Source organism: Adiantum capillus-veneris, chromosome 13, assembly GCF_014529385.1.
Source record: "Adiantum capillus-veneris isolate H3 chromosome 13, ASM1452938v2, whole genome shotgun sequence".
In the NCBI taxonomy this organism is placed as follows: domain Eukaryota; kingdom Viridiplantae; phylum Streptophyta; class Polypodiopsida; order Polypodiales; family Pteridaceae; genus Adiantum; species Adiantum capillus-veneris.
Window position 1 is genome coordinate 120,347,344 of NC_140943.1, and position 24,468 is coordinate 120,371,811.

The 24,468-nt window shown below is 45.7% G+C and overlaps 2 protein-coding genes across 2 annotated transcripts in view; both read left to right on the top strand.

Annotated features, from left to right (window-relative positions):
* The window catches only part of LOC147444764 (nifU-like protein 5, mitochondrial), a 119,949-nt gene that overhangs the window by 18,646 nt on the left and 76,835 nt on the right, over positions 1–24,468 (top strand). The window contains exons 2-3 of the mRNA XM_086527295.1: positions 3,760–3,934; positions 4,277–4,452. Of these exons, the coding sequence (XP_086383421.1) occupies positions 3,760–3,934; positions 4,277–4,452 (351 nt within the window). The remainder of the gene's footprint in view (positions 1–3,759; positions 3,935–4,276; positions 4,453–24,468) is intronic.
* On the top strand, positions 13,110–14,186 carry LOC147444765 (uncharacterized). The gene is made up of 2 exons (XM_086527939.1): positions 13,110–13,330; positions 13,420–14,186. Exons 1-2 carry the CDS (start codon positions 13,142–13,144, stop codon positions 13,861–13,863), a joined length of 633 nt encoding a protein of 210 aa, XP_086384065.1. The 5' UTR covers positions 13,110–13,141; the 3' UTR covers positions 13,864–14,186.

Below are 24,468 nucleotides of genomic sequence, written 5' to 3' on the forward strand. Positions count from 1 at the left end.
CTCTGTAGAACCGTCAACCACGGGGCGAGATTTAGGCTTCTTTGCCTTTTTCTTGCCCTTTCTGAAGCTTTGCTTTTTGCTTCGCTTGTTGCCTTTTTTGTCTTCGTCGCTCGAGTCAGAGGAGCTTGAAGAACTCTCCGAAGAAGAAGAAGAAGAAGAATTGGGTACTCCTTCAAATCGAACACGCTTCTCCTGCTTTCTTGCTGATTCAAAAGTAGACTGACAACCCAAATAGCCCGGGAAGTCAGGGCCTTTCTTCTGCTTTTTGTCGTGCTTTTTAGCTTTGTTCTGCGCGTCAAAAAGCCGAGCAATTCGTGCATCAATCACCTCTTCTAATTCTTACTCTGTGTACATCATGGGAGTAGGTGGTTTCTTGAGAGTCGGTTTGAGGGGTGGTTCTGTGGTCTGCCGCCACTGTGTGTGCACCTCATCGAAAGAAGTCTGGCTCATCTATTTTGCAAATTTTGGGTCCTTGCAAAATTAAGCATCATCTTTGTTGCATCGCCGATCAATCGTCGACACTCCATCTCTTCGAGCTCCGCCTGAGTAGGCCGAGGCGGGCCATACTCGCATGAATCTTCGTTGTGATCTCTTCTCGCATCTCCGGATGCAGAGGAAGTCGACTGATCTCTGCCTGAAGCCATAAGTGCCGTGTAAAAAGGATCGGATTTCGCGTAGAAGAGAAATTGGCCGTGCTCTCATACCATTGTAACAGACTTGGACACTCCAAGTTGAGAATCTACCGCGACACCACAAATAATCACTTCAAAACAGTTCACAGTTCACAATTGATTCGACATTGGTTCGACGGAGTTCCGTGCCTAGAGGTATTGGCCCCAAAGACTGGCGCCCCTTTCGGTATTTCTTTTTGTATTAATTTGTGTTCAAAGTACAAGAGAGTAGGCATGCGCTCACTCTCAGACTCTGCGTCCAGATGCTCTGAGTTGTGAGGCCCTGCCTACCTATTTAAATGTTAACAAGGGATGCCAAAGTAGAGCCCAAAAGCTTCAAAAGCTTGGGTATTTTAAAAGCCTGCCTCTCATAAGGCTTAATAACTTAAAAACGAAAGCTCTCTCACTCTACTGCTTGCATAAAATAAAGCAGCAAAAGCAGCGCTCAAATTTGCGTAGGATTTTCCCAGCTTGTGCGTAGAAAAGCAGCCTGCAAAAAGCCTGCAGTCCGTACGTAATTCTGCCACGCCAGCAGTCCTGTAAGGTCCCGCGATTTCAGCGCCGCATTTCTCGGACTGTCCTTACGCTGCAGCTTGCATTTCCGGCAGTACCCGCAAGGGGAGGATGTGTGTGTGTGTGTGTGAGTGTACCGGCTGCCACGTCATCCACTTTGTGATAGGATGTCACGTGCGCACTGCACTTGCGCCACGTGGACAAGTCGCTGTTATAGTTTAGCGTCAGTCTTAGCTTAGGACCTAGCCTGGCACCCTTGTGAGCTTGTAGCAGGACGTGCATGTCCAGGCCGGTCATAGTTGCATACCCTCACTTGCACAATTAAGTCACTTAAGCATATAGGCATATGAACAGTCACACAGGCATATGAACAGTCACGTAAGTTATTTATTAATAGTGACTTTGACATTACATTTATTGAAAGTAGGTAGGGCAAATGGTGAAAAGACCTATAAAAGTGGCGTTTGGGCACCGGTAGAAGGCAGAGGAGCTGGGCAGCCATCAATTAGCGTTTTCTCCAGCAGCCATCAACGTTTTCAGCCCTGTGATTGCCATCAGATTTCAGCCCTCAGCGTTTTCAGCATAGCCTCGTCGCGGCTGCAGTCCTTGCCGCATTTCCACTAGTGTATTCCGAATTCAGGCATCTTCATTTGCAACATTTTCGGTTTTCAGCCCATTGCTGTCCCCGGCGATAGCAGATCAGCCCATAGCCTCGTCGTCGCCGTCATCGTTGTCGTCTCCGCAGTACCAAGCATCTCCAACAGTACCCATTAGTACCTCAGCAGCACCGCAGTACAAGTACTCCTCATCGTCGTTGACATCGTCGTCGTCGTCGACGCTGTACCCCAACATCTAGCACCCTATGCGTTTTGGCTTTGCTCCTGCCTAGCTCAGCGTAGGGATCATCTGGACCTTGTCCCAAGTACCTTCAGTACCCAAAGAACCTGCAGTACCAAGAATCTGCGGCACCAAGTACCAAGAACCCGCAGTACCAAGTACCAAGTACCTGCAGTACCCAGTAGCATCAAGTACCCATTAGCATCTCATCATCTCATCATTTAGCATCATTGTATTAGCATTTGAGAATAAAGCAAGTACTTGCTTTGGTAGCAGAGCAAGGGGGCCCTTGAGGGTGGTTGGGACTTGACATGCTGTGTCGTCTCTCTTTTCTTTCTCTGCTTCTCTCTAATTCATTCAGTTCAGTTCAGTTCTTTCAAGTGAAGTAATGTAACATTGTGTTTGTGCGGAGTACTAGATCTGAGCTAAATCCTAAACACTTCCGTTGCACTTGACATATCGACTATCTATGATGTTAGGCTAAACTACAGTTGTGTTTGCCGTGCATCTCTAGAGTTACGATAGAAGCTAAGGACACAAATCTTTGTATTGTGCTCGTGTGTGTGTGGTGTGGGGGTGTGGGAGCATATATGAGTACCTAATTCTACACCCATTGTTGGGCAGTGAAGACGGTAGTGGGGATGGCGTAGTATTTAGTCAATATCTTGCATGATGGAGCTGATGGTTATTTGACTTGTGGATGACTACCGTGAGTCTATACCTTGTACGTTCCTTTAAAAGGTGAATTTATCTTGAATTCATCTAGGTAAATGCATGATGGAGCTGATGGTTATATTGTCTTGTGGATGATTACCATGAGTCTCTACCTTGCACTTTCCTTTAAAAGCGAGTCTGGGCTTATTCATGATTCATCTAGGTATAGAGTCTGGCAATCATTGTACACCTAATGATAAGTCTGTGAAGTTTGATAGCATTGGATTTGGAGTAAGTGAGAAAGTTGAGACAACCGTTTGGGCTTTATATTCAACTTTGTGCTGGCTAACATATATGTAATTAAATGGAGGTCAAATTAACCTTAAAAAAAGGGAATATTAAACATGAGCTGCGAGACTACCAAATAGTTGCTATCTGGATTGTAACAAGTCTCAAGGAATTGAGGGCTCATCAAGTGGTTTTGAGGGCTCATCAAATGGTTTAAGTCACAATATCGTGTTAGTTGGAATGCTGGTAATATCTAGTGAGTATTATGTATAATGGACCTAATGATTAAAGTTGCTGGTGGATTTTTCCAGAAGCAATAACTTGCATATGACCTTTAAGGCTGAATTCGAGCATTTCTGGATCCATGTTTATGTCTATGGGAAGTTGTGGATTTGTGGGCAAGTCAGTTACACTGTGAGCTGTGCAGCAGACTGATAAGTTGGTCACACACAAATCATAATATCCTGATCATGCTTGGTTTTTCCATGGAATACTATCTTCTGAGCAATCATTAGCTAGTTGCAGAAGGTTTGGTAGATTTCTGAGAAAGAAAAGGTGTTTTCCAAATTGGTGGTCTCAGCTTCTTTTTTTGTGGGTTTAATTAAATAGGCAGGTACTTTTAGGGAGCTTATTCTTGAATTATTTGTCATATTTTGCACTAGTTCTGTTTGCTTAACCCTTGGAATATTGTGATTCGTATGCTAATACATGTTAAAGTACGTTTTCTAGGATGGGGTTTTCCCATGCTACTTCATTCTGGGATTTTGTCACATGTTATTATCGTTGTATTTCTCAGCTTGCTTCCATTGGACAATACAAAAGTATTTTCATACAAACTCAAACCACTCCAAATCCGCTTTCATTGATGTTTAATCCTGGAAAATCTGTAATGGAAGTGGGAAGTGCAGATTTTCCCAATAGTAGAGCAGGGATGTCTTCACCACTTGCCAAGGCACTTTTCAGAATTGATGGTATGTGATAGTGTTTTCTATTCTGCAGATTTGTTACTTCCCCCTTTAGTATTTCTGTTACCATGACATTTGTCAGCATGTCACCAAAAACTGAAAATCTGAATAGCAAATTTTATCAATGTATCACATCCTCTCTCGTAATCTTGCACCAATAAAGTGTGTCAATAATGTTAGTTTCAACGTTCTGAGAAGCTGGGTTTTCCTGCCAAGTGGTAGTTGGCCCAAGAGACATCATGATGCACTTGCGTCATAACAGCTGCATGAATATGTCAGAATCTCAACTTCTCAACTCTTGTTTGCTCCTTCGAGACGTGCGTAAATTGTTTTTTGATTTTTTTGCAGGAGTTAGTTGTGTATTTTTTGGCTCAGACTTTGTAACTGTCACAAAAGCTGAGGATGTTAACTGGGATCTTTTAAAGCCAGAGGTGTTTGCAGCTATCATGGACTTTTACACTTCAAAACAACCTCTGTTCTATGATGCAAAAGTTTCCTCACCAGCTGATACTGCCATTCAAGAGGTGAGGCATCAATATGCATATGTGAAGTGTAGAATTACAAGCTAATTGGGTTATCAGGCTGTGAATACCTGCATATCACTTTTTTGCAAGAAGTTATTCATCTTTTACATGTTTGAACCCTCAATGTGTATATATATGCCAAGGAGAGTGCATAGTTGCACACACATACTCAAGCTCCTGTGTTGCCTGGATATCTTGTTGAGCAAGGCCCTTTGTAATGTGTAGCACCGTGAAGCAGCAACTGTCAAATTTGAAGGATGCATGATAACTCACCAAAAATGCTCTAAATAGCTGACATGGTCTACACATGCACGTGATGTGTATTGGATTGTGGTTGTTTGAGTCTTTGAACGGGTTGTGGTTGGTAATATTGGTGGGTTTAGTTTGTGTGTGTGTGTGTGTGAGAGAGAGAGAGAGAGAGAGAGAGAGAGAGAGAGAGAGAGAGAGAGAGAGAGAGAGAGAGAGAGAGAGAGAGAGCTCCTTTTGGACGAGGGAGGCTCTTATATGATACCATACAAGAGCAGACGACGGTTGAGGCCAACTATTGATCTTGGGGTGCTCTGAGTAGTGCCCTCCACAGAATGCTATGCCAAACTGTTGAATAAAGGCTAAAGCCTTGGGAGCATCTTGGAATCTTGAAAAGGATTCAAACTTTACTGATTGTCCACCTTCCTTAAATTCCTTGGTCTTTTTGCCCTTGTCCCCGAAAAAATCATATTGATTGGCTTTGTGAAAGTGTTTCTTCTTTGCATAGAACATGTGATAAAAGCTGGATCTCTCTCATTGTGCCCCTCTTCAAGAGGTCCTCTCTGTGTTTGCGAATCTCCATAAGCATAATCCGAGGCATCTCTGATCGTGGTATCTCATGACTCTAGAAAGTGGCCCAAAACCCTCTCTGAATAGACAGTGACAGCGGCCTCGTATCTCATAGTATACTGGGCAGTGACATGTGTAATGTAGCTCTGTCTCTTGCTCTATCTCATGACTCTAGAAAGTGGCCCAAAACCCTCTCTGAATAGACAGTGACAGCGGCCTCGTATCTCATAGTATACTGGGCAGCGACATGTGTAATGTAGCTCTGTCTCTTGCTCTATCTGGCACACCCGACAAATCCTGGACTCAGCGGGTACTCCTCTAAATCTGCCCGTCTCAATCTCTAGCTGATGTGAGGATGTGTGTATCTGACCAATAGCACATCGTATCCCATGGGATAGATGAGTGTCCATGTATCCTGGTCTGATCACAATACCATCCTCCGTGAGTTGGAGAAGATGCTCTCTATAGAAAGTCATCTTCGTACCTAGCTCTTGTGTAGGTTGTATCCATGTCCTCTTTGTATCCAACTGAATCAAGTCCTGTCTGATGAGCCTGGTAATCTCTGCCCTAGTGAGGGAGATGGAGGGTGCATCCAGGGAGTACTGAAATGGGGGTAGCCGATCCATACTAAAGCCATGTAACTGAAACCAAGATGCCATCTCTGCATACCAACATAATCTATCTCCCTGCAATGCCAGTTGTCGCGAAGACTCTAGTGCTAATCGAGCATATCTGTTTGTAGGGAGAGCCCAAGTGCTATGCATAAATGAAACTTATTGAGTGAGTGCCTCCACTACCAATGGAGGAGCAGCGAGCTCCGCCCTAATAATGTCGTGGTAATGAGGTCTTGGCCCTAATCATCCAAGAAATCATAGACACCAAGGGCTTCTCCATACATCTCCATCCATCAGTACTGCCAGCTGTGCCATGATGATCAACTGAGGGGTCCCATATCTCCACTCCGTACAACATGGCCAAAGTGACCAAAGTGTCAAAGAGCCAAAGCTTTGTCCGAGGTTTCTGGAAATGAACCTCAAGTCTCCCCAATGTTGCATAGGCTCTGGTCAATCGCGTATTTGTTGCACGCCTCAGGGAAAATATTGGGCCACTGTTAGGTGCAGCGGAATGAATGTTGTTTTTTCTCAAGATTAGTGATCCTTATTGCTCAAGGTTCCTTTTAGTTCTTAGGGAAAGAGAGAGCTTTCCGTCTTATGGAGAGTGCTATGATCACAACACAAAGTGAGTGGACACTGTGCGTGCAAGTGAATGAGACTGAGAGAAGGAGAGGCAGAGATACGACACCCGAGAGGTTGTAAAACCCTCCTCCGAAGGCCCCACTCTCGTCGGCGAGAGTGGTCTAACTTTGATTGCACAAAGGTGTACAATGCGTATGCAATGGACTGATGCAATGGGACTATGCCGATGACGACGACGGTGGTGACGACGGCGACTTGATGGCTGAAATCGGAGTTCTTCTATTCACTGAATTCGGGGACTGTTTTGGTGGCTGAAAATGACTGTTTCGGCTGCGTTTTCTTGGGCTAAAACTGGGGGAACTTTTGCTGAATCTGCTGCTGCTGAGGCTTGCTGAAAACGCTGTGTATCTGCTGCAGTTTGGGGCTGAAATTCAGAAACGCAAATGATCCTTGCTAGCGTTAGTGAAAGGGGCTGAAAACGCTGAACAGCAGGTCTATGGGATGCTGAAAAACGCTGGTCTGCAGGGACAAAAACGCCAGCATATGAGGGTGATGGCGATACTATGATGGGGCTGATCTGCAAGGGAATTATCGCCAGAAGGGGGAAGACTTCACGCGATGGTTCTGCTGGGAATCCCCGCGAAGGAGGAGGTCCAAAAACGCTGGGGGTACTGTTGAGAAGTTGCCTGTTGAGCGGGAAGCTCCTGTTGCCTCTTCTGCTGTGGAGTGCTAACTTGGGTTTGCTTATATATTAACTTACTGAATTTGCCCTACTGACTACCCAACAAAAGTCACTTAATAAATAAGTGAAAAATGTCAAAAATAGGGAAAATGGGATAAAGTCACTTGAAAAATCCCCAAACTGACTCTGATGGAATCTGAAGGGAATACTGATGATCATGTTGTGTGCAACCGGAGGATATGCATCTATGCTAAGTGATTGGGCATGCACGGTCTACGAATAGACTCTCAAAGTGCCAGATCACTTCTAATCTAACTGACTTGACTGACGGGATCCCTGCTATGGTGTAGCTTGTCCACTGACACACAGGGTTGGGATGTGTCACGTGACAGCCACTGAAAACCGCCCCAAGATAAGTGTATGTATCTGCATACTCCACAGTCTCTCGACCATATGTAAAAGTGGGGGCGGACCTCCTTACCCACTGCACCGTGGTGTTAAACACCATTACCTTGGTATTACCAAGGTTCACAGACAATCCACTGTCCCATGCAAATACATGCAATGCATCCAAATGACGCTGCATCCCCTCTGGAGAATCCGAGATCAGCACTATATTATCAACATATAATAGCCACGGAATCCATGTCCCTGCAAGCTGATCACCTCTATCACCCTCTGCTTGTACATAATCTGAAAACTCATTTACATATACCCCAAAGAGAGTTGGAGATAGGGGACAACCCTGCTTCACCCCAATGGTGGAGTTAACCATGTCGAACATGCCTTGAGTAGTGCGTACCTGTCCTACCACTGTCCTGTATAAAGCTAAGATCCCCTAGATGAGCTCTGTGGGCACCCCCATGTCTTGCAATCTGTGAATGAGTCTGGCTTGTGGCACTTTATCAAATGCTTTGCGAAAATCCACAAAGCTACAGTATGTCCGCTTGCCATGGTGTCTACCCTTTTCAATAATGGCTCTTAGTGTCACGTGCACATCTAACCCTCTGTGTACGTGGACAAGCTACTTCATGACAAGGGTTCAGTTAGCCTAGCTTAGGAAGTGTTGTGGCACTTTCGTGAGTCTGTTCGCAGATCGTGCATGTCCAGGCACTTAGAGTAGATGCATATCCTTTGGTTGCACACAACATGATCATCCAATTACCATCAGAACCCATCAAGAGCATTTTACAGTGCACAAACCTATTTTCCCTATTTTAGCCATTTTTCACTTATTATTAATAAGCGACTTTGTTGGGAAACTGGGTAGGGAAAATTGACTCATGCAGTATATAAGAAACCTAGCGCTAGCACTTTCTGGCAGAAGAGGCAATAGCCACGCACTGAAGTGCACCTTCTCAGCAGGACCGGCAAGAGGACCTAGCATTTTTAGCCAAGTAGAAGAAGAAGACTTGATCAGCCCTAGCGTTTTTGCACATTGCAAGCTCTGCTAGCGTTTTTCAGCAACATCACCAAATCTGCCCTAGCGTTTTTGGATTAGCCTCAAGCTCTAGCGTTTTGCAGATTTCAGCCTTACGACATCGCGACATGGTCCTTGCGGTAGCAGATCTTCACCGCATCTGTTCCCCCGCGACAGATCAGCCCTAGCGTTAGCAGTTTCTAGCAAATCAAGCCTAGCATTTTTGGATCAGCAAGACAACCTAGTGTTTTGCAGATTCCCGACGACAAACCCCTTTTCTGCATCAGCGTTTTCAGTTTTCAGCATATGGACTCCGTACCGGAGCCCCCGAACCTCACAGATCTCACCTTCCCGCAGCAGATCCTCGCCACACGGTCAGATCAGCAAGAGTTTGCAGATTCAGCCTGCTATTCGCAGATTTCAGCATCTGCGTTTTCAGCGCGTTGTCGTCACTGGCAGAGTTTGAATTCAGCAGATACAAGATTTGCAGATTTTAGCCCTTAGCATTTTCAGATTTCAGCCCGTCTTGTTGCCGTCCTCATCGTCCTCCACATCGTTGGCAAGTCCATTGCATTGTAGAGATTTGTGCAATCAATAGTAGACCGCTCTCGCCATAGAGAGTAGGGCCTTCGGAGGAGGGTTTGACAACATTCTGGTGTCGTATTCTTCTCTCTCTATCTTTCCGTCTCAACACCTTCATTCACAGTGTTTACCACTTTGTTTGTGATCATTTGCACTCTCTCACTAAAGGAACGGAAGGCTCTCCCTTTCATAAATAAAAGGAACCCTTGAGTACAATTCGGAGCACTCATCTTGAGCAAAGTTCAACATTCACTTCCGCTGCACCTTACATTGGTATCAGAGCTTTGGCAGTGTTCTGTATCACTCAAGGAAAGAACCACAAGATTTTTTTTTTCTTGTTGCGATCTCACGTAACCCGAGTCCACTTGGGCGTGTCAATTCCTAATCGTGTTTTTGAAGAGTGACAGGAAACCCAAGAAAGAAGGGCTTGTCCAGCCTCCCCTTGTTTCTCTTTTCACTCATTGAGAGCAGACCGTGCACTTAGCGGCCGACCAATCGACGTGAGGTGGGAAAAAGAAACCTTGGTGTGAGTGCAAGGCCGCCAAGGGGTGTGCCCGCGGGAAAGAGAAGAGCCCTGGTAAGAGAAGATCCTTCTCTAACACAGATTGCAAGCTAAAGAAGAACCTCAAGACTCAAGAACCTCAAGAACCTCAAGACTCAAGACCCTCAAGAACCTCAAGAACCAAGAACCAAGAACCAAGAACCACAAGAACCCAAGTTCCTCATGAACTTACGAACCCAAGACTTCAGTGTATGGCCATTACCCGAAGCGGAATGGATACTTCGCATGGAAGTGGCGAAGGAGAATTTTCCCCACCAAGAGGTTTTTCTGATCCTCCCCCTTCCCCATCTACGTCAAGGATTGCATCAAATCCTATGGAGGCTTTGGTCAAGACGATGATGGACATGATGTTATGACAAGAAGCATAGCGCGCTCCCTTGGAGCACGAGTGCGAAGAAAGAAAAGCAGAATTGGACCACGAACGCGAAGAAAGAAAAGCAGAAAGGCCGACTTGGAGCGTGAGCGCGCTTGGCGGCCGACGAGAAAAGGGAAGCCTTGGAGCGTGAGCGTGAGCAAGCGCACTTGGCGGCCGAAGAGAGAAGGGCAGCCTTGGAACGTGAGCACGAGCAAGCGCGCTTGGCGGCCGAAGAAAGAAGGGCAGCTATTGAGCTTGAGCGTGAGCAAGCACGCGAAGCTCAACGAATAGCGGCCGGAGACAGACGAGCGGCCTTGGTGTTAGGTGCAGCGGAATGAATGTTGAACTTTGCTAAGGTTCCTTTTTCTTAGGGAAGGGAGAGCCTTCCGTTCTTAAATGAGAGAGTGCAATGGCCACAAACAAAGTGAATGGACACTGTGAGTGAAGGTACGGAGACTGAGAGATAGAGAGAAAAGAATACGACACTGGGAAGTTGTCAAACCCTCCTCCGAAGGCCCCACTCTCTATGGCGAGAGGTGGTCTACTTATGATTGCACAAATCTCTACAATGCTTGGACTTGCCGACGATGTTGACGACGATGAGGATGACGACGAGACGAGCTGAAATCGGAAAACGATAAGGGCTGAAATCTGCAAATCTTTATCTGCTGAATTCTGACTGTGTCGATGACGATGCGACGACGACGCGCTGAAAACGCAGATGCTGAAATCCAAGGTTGTACCAACACGTACGTGTTGATCCGTACTGTACGGTACGCCCGTACGGATCCGTACAGTACGGTGCTTTAAAAATAAAAATAAAAAATTGCAGCCCTTTTAGGCTATGTGGGAGCTGTTTGGCGTGTCTTTTTCGCTGCACACATCCGCTGCAGAGCGTTACAGAGAGAGTGCAAAGCTTTGGTGCAGAACCAGGTACCCCCCCCCCCCCCCCCACACACACACACACACACACACACACACCACAACTCTCTCTCTCTCTCTCTCCTCTCTCTCTGCGAGAGAATACACAAGTCTCGACTCTCACCTGTGACCTTATTATTTGCATGTTTTCAGCAGGCTGTTTTCATCATGCCGAAACCTACGAACCCTTTGTGGAAAGAGCACACCAATGTAATTGAAGTTGTGAATACTCCTGGGTAGGCTGGATCAGGTTGTCGCAAGTGGTCACGCAAGTACTGTGGTTTCACGCAGTCGAGTACAATCACTCGAGTTGTGATGCATCTAACTGGCATCAATTGCACAAATAATTGTGGCAAGTGCAAGAAGGTACCTCCAGGTGTGCGGGAAGCATTGATTGTTGAGAAATTCCCTTCATTTGCAACAACAGACAAAGGAAAAGTGGCACAACAAACAGAAGGCCGTTTGCAAGATGCTCTTCTTGGACAGCTTGGTGACTCTTCTACACAGGTGGAGGAGAGCTCAGGGTCTCAGCAAATTGGAAACAGGAAGAGGGCTCATATCATGCAGGAAGAGGAGAATGAGGAGGTTGGTGATGTGCATGTGCGTAGGTAGACCACCTTGCCTTCACGTGTGCATTCTGTGTCTTGGGTAAAAGAGCGTCAGAAAGTGGCCGAGATGGAGATTGCTCGTACTCTCATTGAGTGCAACATCAGTTTCAATGTCTTGACGACTGAACAATGGAAGAGGATGGTGAGGTCCATTGCCCAGGTAGGTGCTGGTGCCACAGATACATGGTATGGCCCCGATTACAAAAAGATGCGCACCACAGCACTGGAGGAGCAGAAGGCCTTGATAGATAAGGCGTTGGTGCTTGTTAAGGCTGGATGGCAGCAATTTGGATGCACCATCTCTGATGGATGGAGTGATGTACGCAAGCGACACATCATTAACATACTTGTGTCTTCTTGTCTTGGTACATATTTCTTGCGTGCTGTGGATGCAGGAAAGACAGGAGATAAGATCACAGGTGAATTCATTTTTGAGCATATTTCAAGGGCCATCAATGACGTTGGTAAAGAGAATGTGGTTCAAGTTGTCACAAATAATGCAGCCAACTGCAAAGCTATGGGAGAAATGGTAACGGCACAATTTCCTCACATTTTTTGGACTCCATGTGCAGCCCATTGTTTAGATTTGTTGATGGAGGACATAGGCAAACTGCCTTGGGTGCAGCCAACAATTTCAGAGGCTACCAAATTGACCACATTCTTCCGAAAGAAGCATCAGGCCTTAGCCATCTTTCGTAGCCATAGTACCCTTTATATGGTGCGGCCCTCCAAGACCAGGTTTGCATATATGTATTTGGTGTTGCAAAGACTCTCCAAGGTGAGGGATCCACTGTTGTAGACAGTTGTGGACCCAAAGTGGAGAAACATGGCTCGTGCAAACAATGAGAACACCAAAGCCATTCAGAGGCGTGTGTTGGATGAGTCTTTTTGGACAGAGGTCCATACCTTGATAGTGGCTTTGCAGCCAATGTATGTCTTGCTACGAGTCACGGACATGGAGGGCTCGACATTAGGCCTTGTCTACCATCTCTTCATGCAGATGAAGAGCCACATCACGGCATGCCAAGCCTTGATTCACGAGCGGTGAGTGTCAGATTTTTGCATGACATTCTTTTCACATCTAGGCCATGAATCCATTGCAAATTTGAGTGTGATCATTGCTGATTTTTTTGCAGGCGAGATGATATCCTATTCTTTATAGATAGTAGGTGGAAGTTTATGAGCCGTCCTATTCAAGGGATGACTGCTTTACTCCATCCTTTTTACAAGACCCCAGAGTTGTTTCATGAGAGTGATCTCCTCACACTAAAGGACGAGTACATTAATGATTCGTTTGAGGAGCACGATCAGCTAGCAATAGATGCAGAGATGTGCAAGTACATGAACAACTTGGGGCCATCGTTTTCACGTCAGGTAGCATTGCGTCCAGAGGCAACCAATTGTCCTCTCACTTGGTGGCAGAGTTATGGTCGCCAAGGTCTTCCATGCCTGACTACTATGGCTCTACGTTTGCTCTCGCAGGTATCTTTTAAATCTCACTTTATTTCTCTATCTTGGGTCTTGCACAATGCGTTTAAATCCTGCCAATGACACCAGCAATTGCTTTAATGCAGGATTGCTCAGCGGGTGCTTGTGAGCGCAATTGGAGCGCTTACTCTTTGATCCATACCAAGATCCGGAATCGCCTTAGCACTTCTCAGTTGGAGAAGCTAGTGTATTGCAGGGCCAACATGAGGCTTGTGCGCTCTTATCACGCTTTGGGGACACCCAAGCAGGTAGTATGAGTCATGACGATGTAGTATGACATCCTTTGTATATGTTTCTTATTTACACTATTGTTAACAAAATGTACATTGTACAACAGGTTGATCCCTCACGTATCACGTTGGTAGTTGATACTACTGTGGAGGAGGCGGACCAGCATATCAGAGATGAGCAGGAGGAGATAGTACGCATGCTTCATAGAGAGCTAGAGGATGTCGATCGGCGTGTGACAAGGTCTCGTGCACGTGCTTACAGCATTCCATTACGCCTCCAGAATACAGGTGAGGGGAGTGCACGACGGAAGAGCATTCGCAAAGGCAAGCTACCCATACGTACTCCTCGACAGCGTGCGAATGAGGCAGTCCGTCTCATTCACACTCCAGAGGGAGAGGAGGATAGTGATCCAGACCCAGTTGGTGCAGACGAGGCCACATATGCTATGGTGATAGAGCCAAAGTTTGATGACGAGGGCAATGTCGTGGCAGATGGCGACATGCTCTTTTCAACATCATCTTCTTCTTCTTCTGACGATGAGTTTCACTAGGCACTAGTGACTGGTTACTAGTCTAGAGTCTAGACATTTTCACATATTTCAGTAGGATGTTGTTTTTTATGTATGCTCTATCAGGAGCCATTTTGGCTTGACATTTGTCATTATTTTGGTTCCGTCCTTATTAGCAGTTTGTGCCATGTGGGCTACTTGAGTCTTGAAGCAATGTTTGTACAGTTCTGAGTTTATTGTCAGCAACTTACCTTTTGTTCAATTGCTTGAAGCTTCTTGCTTAAAGGTTTGCCATTGTTCTGAGTTCTCTTGTCAACAGGTAGAAATGTTTTTACGTTGTTCTATGTATATTGTTTCTTGAAGGTTGGTACTTGTTTTGAAGGTAAGTGAATCTCTAGTGGATAATGTCACATAACGGGAGCGTACACGAGCACTTAGAAATCTGAAAAAAAAAAAACTTTGCAAAAGTGAGAGAAGGGAGAAGATCGACACAGTATTGGGGACCAGAAGATGGGCTGGTCCCCCCCCGGTCAAGAGTATTCTTTATTCAGGGAGAATTCTTATACAAGCAGGAGAACCCGAGGAAACCCCTCCGTTCTATAATCTTAGACCCGAAGGTACACAATAAAATATCCTAAAAAAAAAGATTAATCATTAAAAATAAGAAAATAGTTCAATTAGCAACATCCCTCTAGCTTCTAAACAGTTGACCTCAACTGTAGTGCTTGGACATATACCTCCAGTATCTCGGGATAAGCTGCTAATTCCTCCTGTGTCATCCATTGAGCATCAAGATTCGAATAATTCTTAAACTTAACCAAATACTTCCGTGTTATTTTTCCGGACTTGAGAGGCCGCTCCTGATGACTTTCTATCTGCTCCGGTTGGAGTATTTCTTCTGTTTCCTCAACCTCAGGAGCTTCCTCAGCACTAGGCTGGCTCGGAGGCGGTCCCACATACGGCCGGAGTAAACTGACATGGAAAGCATTATGGATCCTCCAATTAGGCGGTAGCTCTAATCGGAAGGTGACATCATTCACTTGCTCAGTGATCTTAAACGGCCCATTATAACGGGTAGAAAGTTTTACCACCTTCCCCTTATGAGACTCTTGTTTCTTAAGTCTTGCCTTCTCAAACTTGAGTAAGACTAACTGTTCGACTGTTAAGTCGAGATTCCTCCTGTGCTTGTCTGGAACTTTCTTATGCTTTTCCTGAGAGCGTAGAATAGCTCTCCTAACTTGCCCGTAGGCTGTGTCCAAATCCCGGACAAATTCATCTGCTGCAAAGATCTTATCCTTAGTTAAAAGGATTGGTGGAAGCAAAGGCTTACCATAGAGAATCTCAAAAGGTGCTTTCCCCGTCGATGAGTGTATGGTATTGTTATACGCATACTCGACAAGAGGCAAATATTTCTCCCAGTCAGATTGTCGGTCTGAAACATAAGCTTTTAACATATCCAATACTGTGGAATTGGCTATCTCACTTTGCCCGTCCGTTTGAGGATGGTAGGTAGATGAAAAATTCAGTTTCGTACCAAGATTATCCATCAAGGCACGCCAAAAATTTCCTGTCATGCGAGGATCTCGATCACTCACAATAGACTTAGGCATTCCATGATGCTTAAAGATCTGTGCCAGAAAGACCCTAGCCATATGATCTGTTTTGATCGTTTTCTTAACTGGTATAAAGTGTGCTTGCTTGCTAAACCTGTCCACAATGGTCCAGATCGCGTCATTTCCAGTCTGAGTTCGAGGGAGGTCCATGATAAAGTCCATGGCAATACTTTCCCAAGGTTCATTAGGCACAGGCAATGGTTGTAGCAACCCAGGCGTCTTATGCCGATCATACTTCACTTTTTGGCAAACCAAGCATTTCCCGACATACTTATCAATGTGTGCTTTAAGGCTAGGCCAAAAGAAATATCTTTCCATTGCTAAGGTTGTAGGGAGAATACCCCGATGACCCGCATAAGGCGAAGCGTGTGCTTCATCCATGATCTTCTTTCTTAATGGTTCCGCCACACATATGGCCTGATGGTGGTGGAGATAACCGTCCCGAATGAAATAGGGAAACTCATTCTCTCCACGATGTAGCTTTCCCCAAATGGTGGAGAAGTCTGGATCATTCGGATACAAATCCGGTAGTGCTTCTAATTCTTGGTGATACACCAAAGTGATAGCGTTCACCCTTGGCCGCCTAGACAATGCGTCCGCGACCACATTCTTACTCCCAGCCGTGTGAAGGATCTAGAAGTGAAACATAGACAAAAAGTTTGCCCATCTCATCTGCTTCTCAGATAGTTTCCTTTGCGTAAGAAAATACCGCAAACTCTGGTGTCTTGATCACAAAATCCGCTCCTAGAAGATAATGCTTCCAGTTGGATAAGGCGTGAATCACAGCCGTGAGTTCCTTTTCGTAGATTGATGCATGCAACTCTGCATCCTTAAGCCGTCTGCTTTCGTAGGCCACTGCATGGCCTTCTTGGTTTAACACTGCTCTGATGCAATCGCCTGAAGCATCGCAGTGAACCTCAAATGGTTTCCTTAAGTCAGGCACTATCAAAATAGGTCCATGGCTTAGCAAGTACTTGAGCCGATCAAAAGCTCCTTGTTGTCTCGATCCCCATCTAAAAGAAACGTTCTTCTTTGTCAAATCATGAAGTGGTCCTGCTACATGGGCAAATCCTCGGACAAACCTTCGATAATACGAACATAATCCCAGGAAGCTACGTACATCATGTACCGTAGTGGGAATAGGCCAATCTTCTACCACTCGGATCTTGGCAGGATCCATACTCACTTGATTGTGAGAGACTATATGGCCAAGATAGTGTATCTCTGAGAGAAAAAACTTGCTCTTCTTTGCATTCACATGCAACTCATGCTTTCGCAATTCTTGAAACACTAAGTCCAAGTGCTTCCGATGTTCCTCTTCTGACTTAGAGAAGATGAGTATGTCATCAAAGAATACTCCCGTAAAAACTCGATACGGGCTGAAAATGCGGTCCATCATGCGATTGAACGTCGCAGGAGCATTGGTCAAGCCGAAAGGCATTACCAAAAATTCGTATAGTCCAAAGGTTGTGGGGAAAGTAGTCTTATGGACATCCTCTGGGGCGATCCGTATCTGATGATACCCACTTTTTAAGTCTATGGAACTAAAGACACTTGCACCCTGCAACTTATGAAGTATATCATCAATCCGAGGGATCGGAAAGCGATTCTTGATCGTGATCTTGTTTAAAGACCTATAGTCTATGCACATTCGAAACGTGCCATCTTTCTTCTGCACCAGTAGAACTGGAGAGCAGTAGGGTGAAGCACTTGGCCGTACTGACCCTTTCTCTAGAAGCTCGTTAACTTGCTTCAAAATTTCCTCTTGCTGAGCAAGACTCACCCGATAAGGGGGTTGATTGGGAGGCGAGCTACCCAGTATGAGATCTATGCGATGATCTTTTGGGCGTACCGGAGGGAGTTCATCAGGAAGTGTTTCCGTGAAACAATCTTTCTACTTTTCAATAAATTGAAAACGCTTAATTTCTAGACTAGAGAGAGAGTCCCCACTAGTTTTATCCTTCTCACGTGCAAAAATCAAGTAAGCAGAAACACACTTCTTTCTTAATGGAGATATGGCTTACAATTGGGAACTGCCAATCTCCTACATCAGCATGAATCTTTATTTTCTTACCCCCATGATCAAAAGTGAGGGTCTTTTCCACATAATCGGGAATAGGTGTCATGTGGAAGTGCCATGGCATACCCAAGATGATATCACATCCCTCGATGGGTGCCATAAAAAATGATTCGCGGTCGTTGTACTCGCCAATCCGAAGATTGAGCTGTCCTTGCACGGGAGTTGCATTGGTTGTCAACCCCTCGAATGCCGATCCGGATGTAACCTGTGTGCCAAGCTGAGCCGGTGTGAGGCACAAACGTTCCGCAGTATCCAGGGAGATGAAGTTATCCGTGGATCCTGGATCATAAAGAATCAGTACTCGCTGGTTGTTCAAAGGACCCCAGCCCTTCAGAAGTTGACGCTTCCCTTTCTCCGTTTCTGTGTTTCCTTGAACATCTGGAATTGAGTTCGAGCTTGGCGGTGCGGGTTCCTTCCTTGCCTTCTCTTGCCTCGTAGAGGCTTGTTCTTGCCGTTGCTGCTTTAGCGGGCAATCCGGTTTCATATGCCCTTTCTCGCCACAGTAGAAACATCTTCCTTCCTTTCTGAAAGTTTGAAGTTGAGTAGGAGAAAGATACTTAGTTCGCTTGCCATTGCCCTCTGGCTTCTTAGAATGATCATTGTCCCTAGATGGAGGACGTTTTCTTCCTTTGCCCCCTTGGTCTTCGTAGACCCCTCTTTGTCTTGCACGGTAAGTGCTATGCTCCATTTTTGTGGCCGTCCCAGTTGAGTGCAAATCCTCAGCAATGATTGCTGACTCCATCATCCTTTGAAGAGTATCATGCGGATACACTTTCATACTTTTTCGAAGCTGTGGTTGGAGACCCGCTTCGAATTTTCATTTCTTTTCCTCGTCGGCAATCTTCATGAAGGGAGTGACCTTCAGAAGAACCGACCAATACTTGTCCACATAGGTCGTTACTCTTTCATGTGCCTTCTGGGCAAGCCAGTCCCATTCCTTCCGTATGTCCTGCTCGAAGTCAGATGGAAGAAATTGTTCATAAAATTCAGATTTGAAGCTCTCCGAAGTTCTGGCCTGAGAACCTTCCAGAATCTTGGCTAACCACCAATTACTTGCCGTTTCCTTGAGGTGCATCCCCACATGGCGTAATTTGGATCTTTCTGTGAAGTGCCCATTGGTAAAGGCGACTTCAAACTGTCTGATGAAGGACAGTGCTTCGGAGATATCTCTCCGTCCGTTGTAGGTTTCGAACTTGATGTCCTTGTCGCCCGATTTGAAGACTCTCATGCGGTGTTGAGACTTGCGACCATGCTTCTTGAATCGAGGCTTATCTTTAGGTTGATGTAGGGTAGTAGTAGTAGCGGCTTCCTTCTTCTGACGAGATGATCGAGAAGTAGAAGTATAATCAGGAGAGTAAGATGGAGATGAGATAGAGATGTCCTTGCTCTCGTCTAGCAAAGAGAGCGCTTTTTCCTGGCCTTTCCTTGGAGTAGGCCGTTTATTCCGATCCGAAGATCCATTGGGCACCTCGGCATGTTCTTCTTCTCTTTCCTCTTGTGGTCTCACGCCAACAGTGGTCTGGATGCCTGGTTGCATCAGTTCCATTTGTTTTCTTCATTCCGCCCAAGAGCTTTTGGACATCTGGCACTGGTAAGATTTGTTGCAAATCCGCAAGCTGAGCTTGCACTTGTTGAAGCTCCTCCTCAACGCTCCTCCCTTGGCCCGACATGGTTCTTCCTGTTCTTCCTGGAATCGTCCTTCTTTGTAGAGAAAGAGAGGAATCCGAGCTTTGATACCACTGTCACAAAACGGGAGAGTACACGAGCACTTCGAAATCTGAAAAAAAAATAAAATACTTTGCAAAAGTGAGAGAAGGGAGAAGATCGACACAGTATTGGGGACCAGGAGATGGGTTGGTCCCCCCCCCCCCCCCCCCTTGTCAAGAGTATATTTTATTCAGGGAGAATTCTTATGCAAGCACGAGAATCCGAGGAAACCCCTCCGTTCTATAATCTTAGACCCGAAGGTCGTGCTTTCCCGTAAAGGGCTTGGGCACAATGCCGTTCCTTCCCGTAAGGAACTTAGGCGCGAAGGTGTACTTTCCCGTAAGGGAGTTAGGCGTGAAGCCGTACTTCCCGTGAGGGGCTTTCCCGTAAGACGGGAGATTCCTGCAAAACAAACCACACAAAGCAATAATTCTCAATGCGTATCAACAACTTATACATGTTGCTCCTTGCTCGGAAAAGCGACCTCCGTACTCAGTCGTCACACGAACACTTGCAATTTCCGTCGCCAACCCTTGCTCTAGAATCCCAGCGCTAGCTCCTTCTGCTGCTTCCGACGTGTATAAAACTGGAACGTTGGCTGCTACTTTATAGGGCCTGGCACCCAGCGGGAATAGAGCCGAAAAGCAAGACCGTGGCGCCCCTAGAGAGAGGAGAGAGAGAGATGGTTGAATCTGCGTTTTCTAGAGAGAGGAGAGAGAGAGATCGTTGATTTTCAGCCTGCGTAGCTTATTAGCGCTGGCTTTTTAGAGAGCCTTGCTTTATTTTATTAATAAAAGGGCTGGTCACTTAAAAGTGACCGGCCACTTTATAAAATAAAGTGTGAACCTATTCAAACTTTAAAAACTCACTTAGGTAGTGAAAATAATTCTACACGAACACATTCCAGGCGTCCCCGGGTGCAGAACACGGCACAGATGCAATGCAGACACAGACTCCTCGGGAGAAAGCATTTGCCCTCCTGTGAATGTTCCTTCTTTTTGAAAAAAGCTTCATTGAACCCATCTTTATTCTTGTGCTTGCGTTTTTACGCGTATTTTCTTACTCAGTTCGGATTTCCTCCTTAGCCTACGGAATGCCCCCTTTCTGATGCACCCGTCACCCATCCTGTGATGCATCAGGGGCACTCGTAACCCGGCCCTTTCCACCGAACTTACGGAAACTCCTTCGTGATGTTTACCGTCACCCATCAAATGACACATCAGAGTTGTCCGTTCTTGATGGCAGTTCCTGTAGCTACAATCTTTTAACAGTTCTTAGTGCACACAATAAAATATCCTTTAAAAAAAAGATTAATCATTAAAAATAAGAAAATAGTCCACTTAGCAACAGATAATGTGTGTAATAATGTGTCCCCAAGTACTTTGCAGGGTATAGATTGGTTAACCCTCTAACGAGGAAAATAAAATTTTCTTAAATTTCCTCTCATTTATTGTTTTTTTTACAAAGGTACGTAGTTTTACGTACCTAAAAAATTTATCCATACGGCACGACGTACAGTACGTACAGTCACGACCCGTATAGTACATATGGTACAATCTTGCTGAAATCTGCGTTTTCCGGGCTGAATCTGCAAACTTCGCGTCATCTGATCGTGCGGCGAGGATCTGCAGCGGGAAGGTGAGATCTGCGAGGTTCGGGGGTTCTACTACGGGTACTGACTGCTGAAAACTGAAAACGTTGATGCTTGTGGGTATTCCGTCGCGAAGATCTGCAAAAACGCTGAAGTGCCTTGGAGATGGAAAAAGGCTAGGGCTGAAATTGGTCTTCTGCTGCGGTGAATTTGCTAACGTTGGGGCTTGTGCTTCTTGCTATCGCTGGGAATCTAGAAGATCCAAAAACGCTCGTTGATCTGGTCCAAAAACGCTAGGTTTATGCTGTGGAGCAAAAACGCTAGGCCTCTTGGGTTCTGCTGAGAAGTTGCCTGTTGAGCTTGTGCTCCTGCTGCCTCTTCTGCCAGAAAGTGCTAGCTTTGGTTTGCTCATATATTACCTCAGCAAAATTGCCCTACCTAGTTCCCAACAAAAGTCACTTAATAAATAAGTGAAAAATGTCAAAAATAGGAAAAATGGGTTTAATGCACTGGAAAATTCCCCTGATGGATTCTGATGGGAATGCTTATGATCATGCTGTGTGCAATCGGAGGATATGTATCTAATCTAAGTGACTGGTCATGCACGGTTTGCGAACAGACTCAAAAGTGCCAGATCACTTCCTATTCTAGACGGACTTGACGGAACTGAACCCTGGTCATGCTGTAGCTTGTCCACGGACACATAGGGTTGGATGTGTCACGTTACATCCCCTCCTTTTCAAAGTGAGGTACTGGTACCGAACTGCACGGCGTCGAAGGAGATCGCCAATTGCATCCGGAATCTTGGAAGGGACTCTTCGCCGACCCACTCTGATGTGTGGGTCGTGCGGTACTTGAACTTCATAAAAGTCGCCAATGCTTGCTTCTTGGGGCCGCGCCGAAAGCAACACAAAATCTTCTGTGGCTCCTTCAATGCTGCATCCTCGTCTAGAGTCATGCTTCTTCCTTCTTCAAGAATCTCCATGGCTGAAAATTCCTGAAACCACTTCCAACACAAAAACATGAACATACCCATTCCATGTAAAGTGAATGGGAAAAATCTCGTCTTCCTAAAAGACTGTGCATGCAATGTAGATAAAAAAAGAGACGGAGTGCCAAACCGTTCACCACACACACACAGACAATGAGATCGAATCTTTCTCTTCTGATCTAAATCAATCAACTGTGGCAATTCACAATGGAAATGCCCATGCTTGGTGCTCATACTTTCTTGTGCTCTTGCTACGAATGTGTCATGCCAAGAAAGAGACATGGAATGTGACTTCCTTGAATGCAAACATTTCATCTTTTCATGAACAATCCGCATAAATCCGTGCTCTTCCATGAGTGAAACGTGCTCAACGTACAATATGTCATGCCTAGGAAAAGGGATCACATAAAGACACTGACTAAAATACAGGAAACGATCATGGATGAAACACGCAACCAATGCGTGCTGACTAATTATTCGAACACATAGTACTTCCTGTGAGGGTTCTTTGGACCTAGGCTCGAGAGCCAAGATCGGTTCTTCGTGATTGATCGAATCTTCCTGTGGGGGTTCTGTGGACCTCGACTCGAGAGCCAAGATTGGTTCTTCGTGATTGCGAATCTGTAATGAGGTTAGCTTCACTAGAGAAAGTATCAACTAACACATCATCCTTGTGAACAATCACATTATCGTCATGCAAATCATCATGCTTGTGAGAAATCACATCTTGATCATGCAAATCATCATGCTCATCATTATCATGCAATTCATCAGGCTTATTATCATGCAAATCCTGTGTGTCATGCTTTGGAGAAGAAGAGATCGAGAGAGTTTCCGTTTTCCGAATCTCTTGCATTTGTGCCTGAACTTGAGAAACGAGTCGCAACATCTCTTTCAAATGTCGGTCTTTCTTTGCTTTTCTTGCTTTGTTTTCGCGATCCATTTCTACTTTTCTTTCTTCACATTCACGATCAAATCCTGCCATTCTTTCTGCTCTTCTTGCTTCGCGTTCTAACTTGCTGTCCATAAACATATGCTCCAACTCCTCCATAGGAGTTAGTGCAATCCTTGGCGTAGATGGGGAAGGGGGAGGGTCAGAAAAACGTCCAGGTGGGGAAAATTCTTCTTCGCCTCTCTCATGCTCATCACCTCCAAGCGAAGTATTCATTCCGCTTCGAGTGATGACCATCCACTGAAGTCTTGGGTTCTTGTGGGTTCTTGTGTTCTTGGGTTCTTAAGTTCACAAGGAAGTTGGGTTCTTGGGGTTCTTGCGGGTCTTGAGATTCTTGGGGTTCTTGCGGTTCTTGAGGTTCTTCTTTCGCTTGCAATCTGTGCTAAAGAAGGATCTTCTCTTCACCCGAGTTCTGCTTGGAAGGCATCAGATGCGTGTTTACAGGGCTGTTTTGCTGCGTTTTCAGCGATACACAGGCTTTGGCAGCCATGGAAATCTTCCCCTGTTTGTATCTATTTGTTCACAGATGCATTACAGGTCAAGGGCAGCAGAGGGGGCGCTCGATTTATGCTGGGGGGATGCTTTATTGAGAACCTGTCACAGGTTAAGAGCTATGGAGTGCTTGCTTTTCCCTCTTATGTACAGTGCGGTGCTAGGAGTGATGCCCTGCACGCTACGCACTGCTCTCTCTCTCCCCTATGAGCAGAATGTTATGCCCTGCTAGTGGGCTTTTCATTTGACCAATGTACAGCTGTGTGGGTTCATGCGCGATTGCCGAGGCAAGAGCCTCTTGCACAGGTACTAGATTAGCTAGCGGCTAATCCTCCGCAGGTACACGTGATTCGGAGAGGTTTCACGTTTGAAATCTCATCCGATTCAAAGGGCAAGTAGCCCTACAGGTGCGGGAGCTCGAGGACTTTCTACGGATGCGACCGGCACGCGAAACGGAGCCCGAAACAGTAAATTACAGCCTGCTGTGTATTTTTGCAGGTTTAGGGTTTTGGCCCTAAACGGACCCTAATACCCCCAGGAGGTTCGGGGACGCGAGGAGACCGCTGTATAGGTGATCTCGCGCATTTTCGGGGCTGAAAACAGAGAATTCAGCGTGCTGCAGATTCTCGCCAGGTCTTGCAAAGTGCCCGTATGCGTCGGGAAAGTCAATGTGTGGGAATACCGACTGTGAAGGGTTCTAGTATAGTTATGCTGCCGAAATCGGGCCAGAAGAGTTGAAATTCAGCCAAGGTTGTGCGGGGCAGCTTGTAAAGAACCACAACGTTTATTCCCTCTTTTAAACAATAAAGAAATACCGAAAGGGGCGCCTAAGTTGGGGGCCAGTCGGGTGTCGGTCTTCTCATACAGGTGCAATCTGGCAGCTTGTATCCCTTTCCCGCTTGGTTGTGTCTTGAAAGTATAGGTAAAGTGGGCGACAAATTAAATGGGTGAAAGCAAATAAGGTTTAAGTCTAAAGTCTACCGCCCGTTTTGGATTGAACAGGCCGGTTACATCTACTATGGGTACTGATTGCTGAAAATTGAAAACGCTGATGCTTGTGGGGATTCCGTTGCGAAGATCTGCAAAAAAACTGAAGTGCCTGCAGATGCAAAGTAAATAAAGAAAAAAAAAAAAAGAATTGACTACGGTAAAGCTGCAACGCTGGGGCCCGTGCTTCTTCCGCCCGGCAAGATCCAAATCCAAAAATGCTGGCTTGCTTGG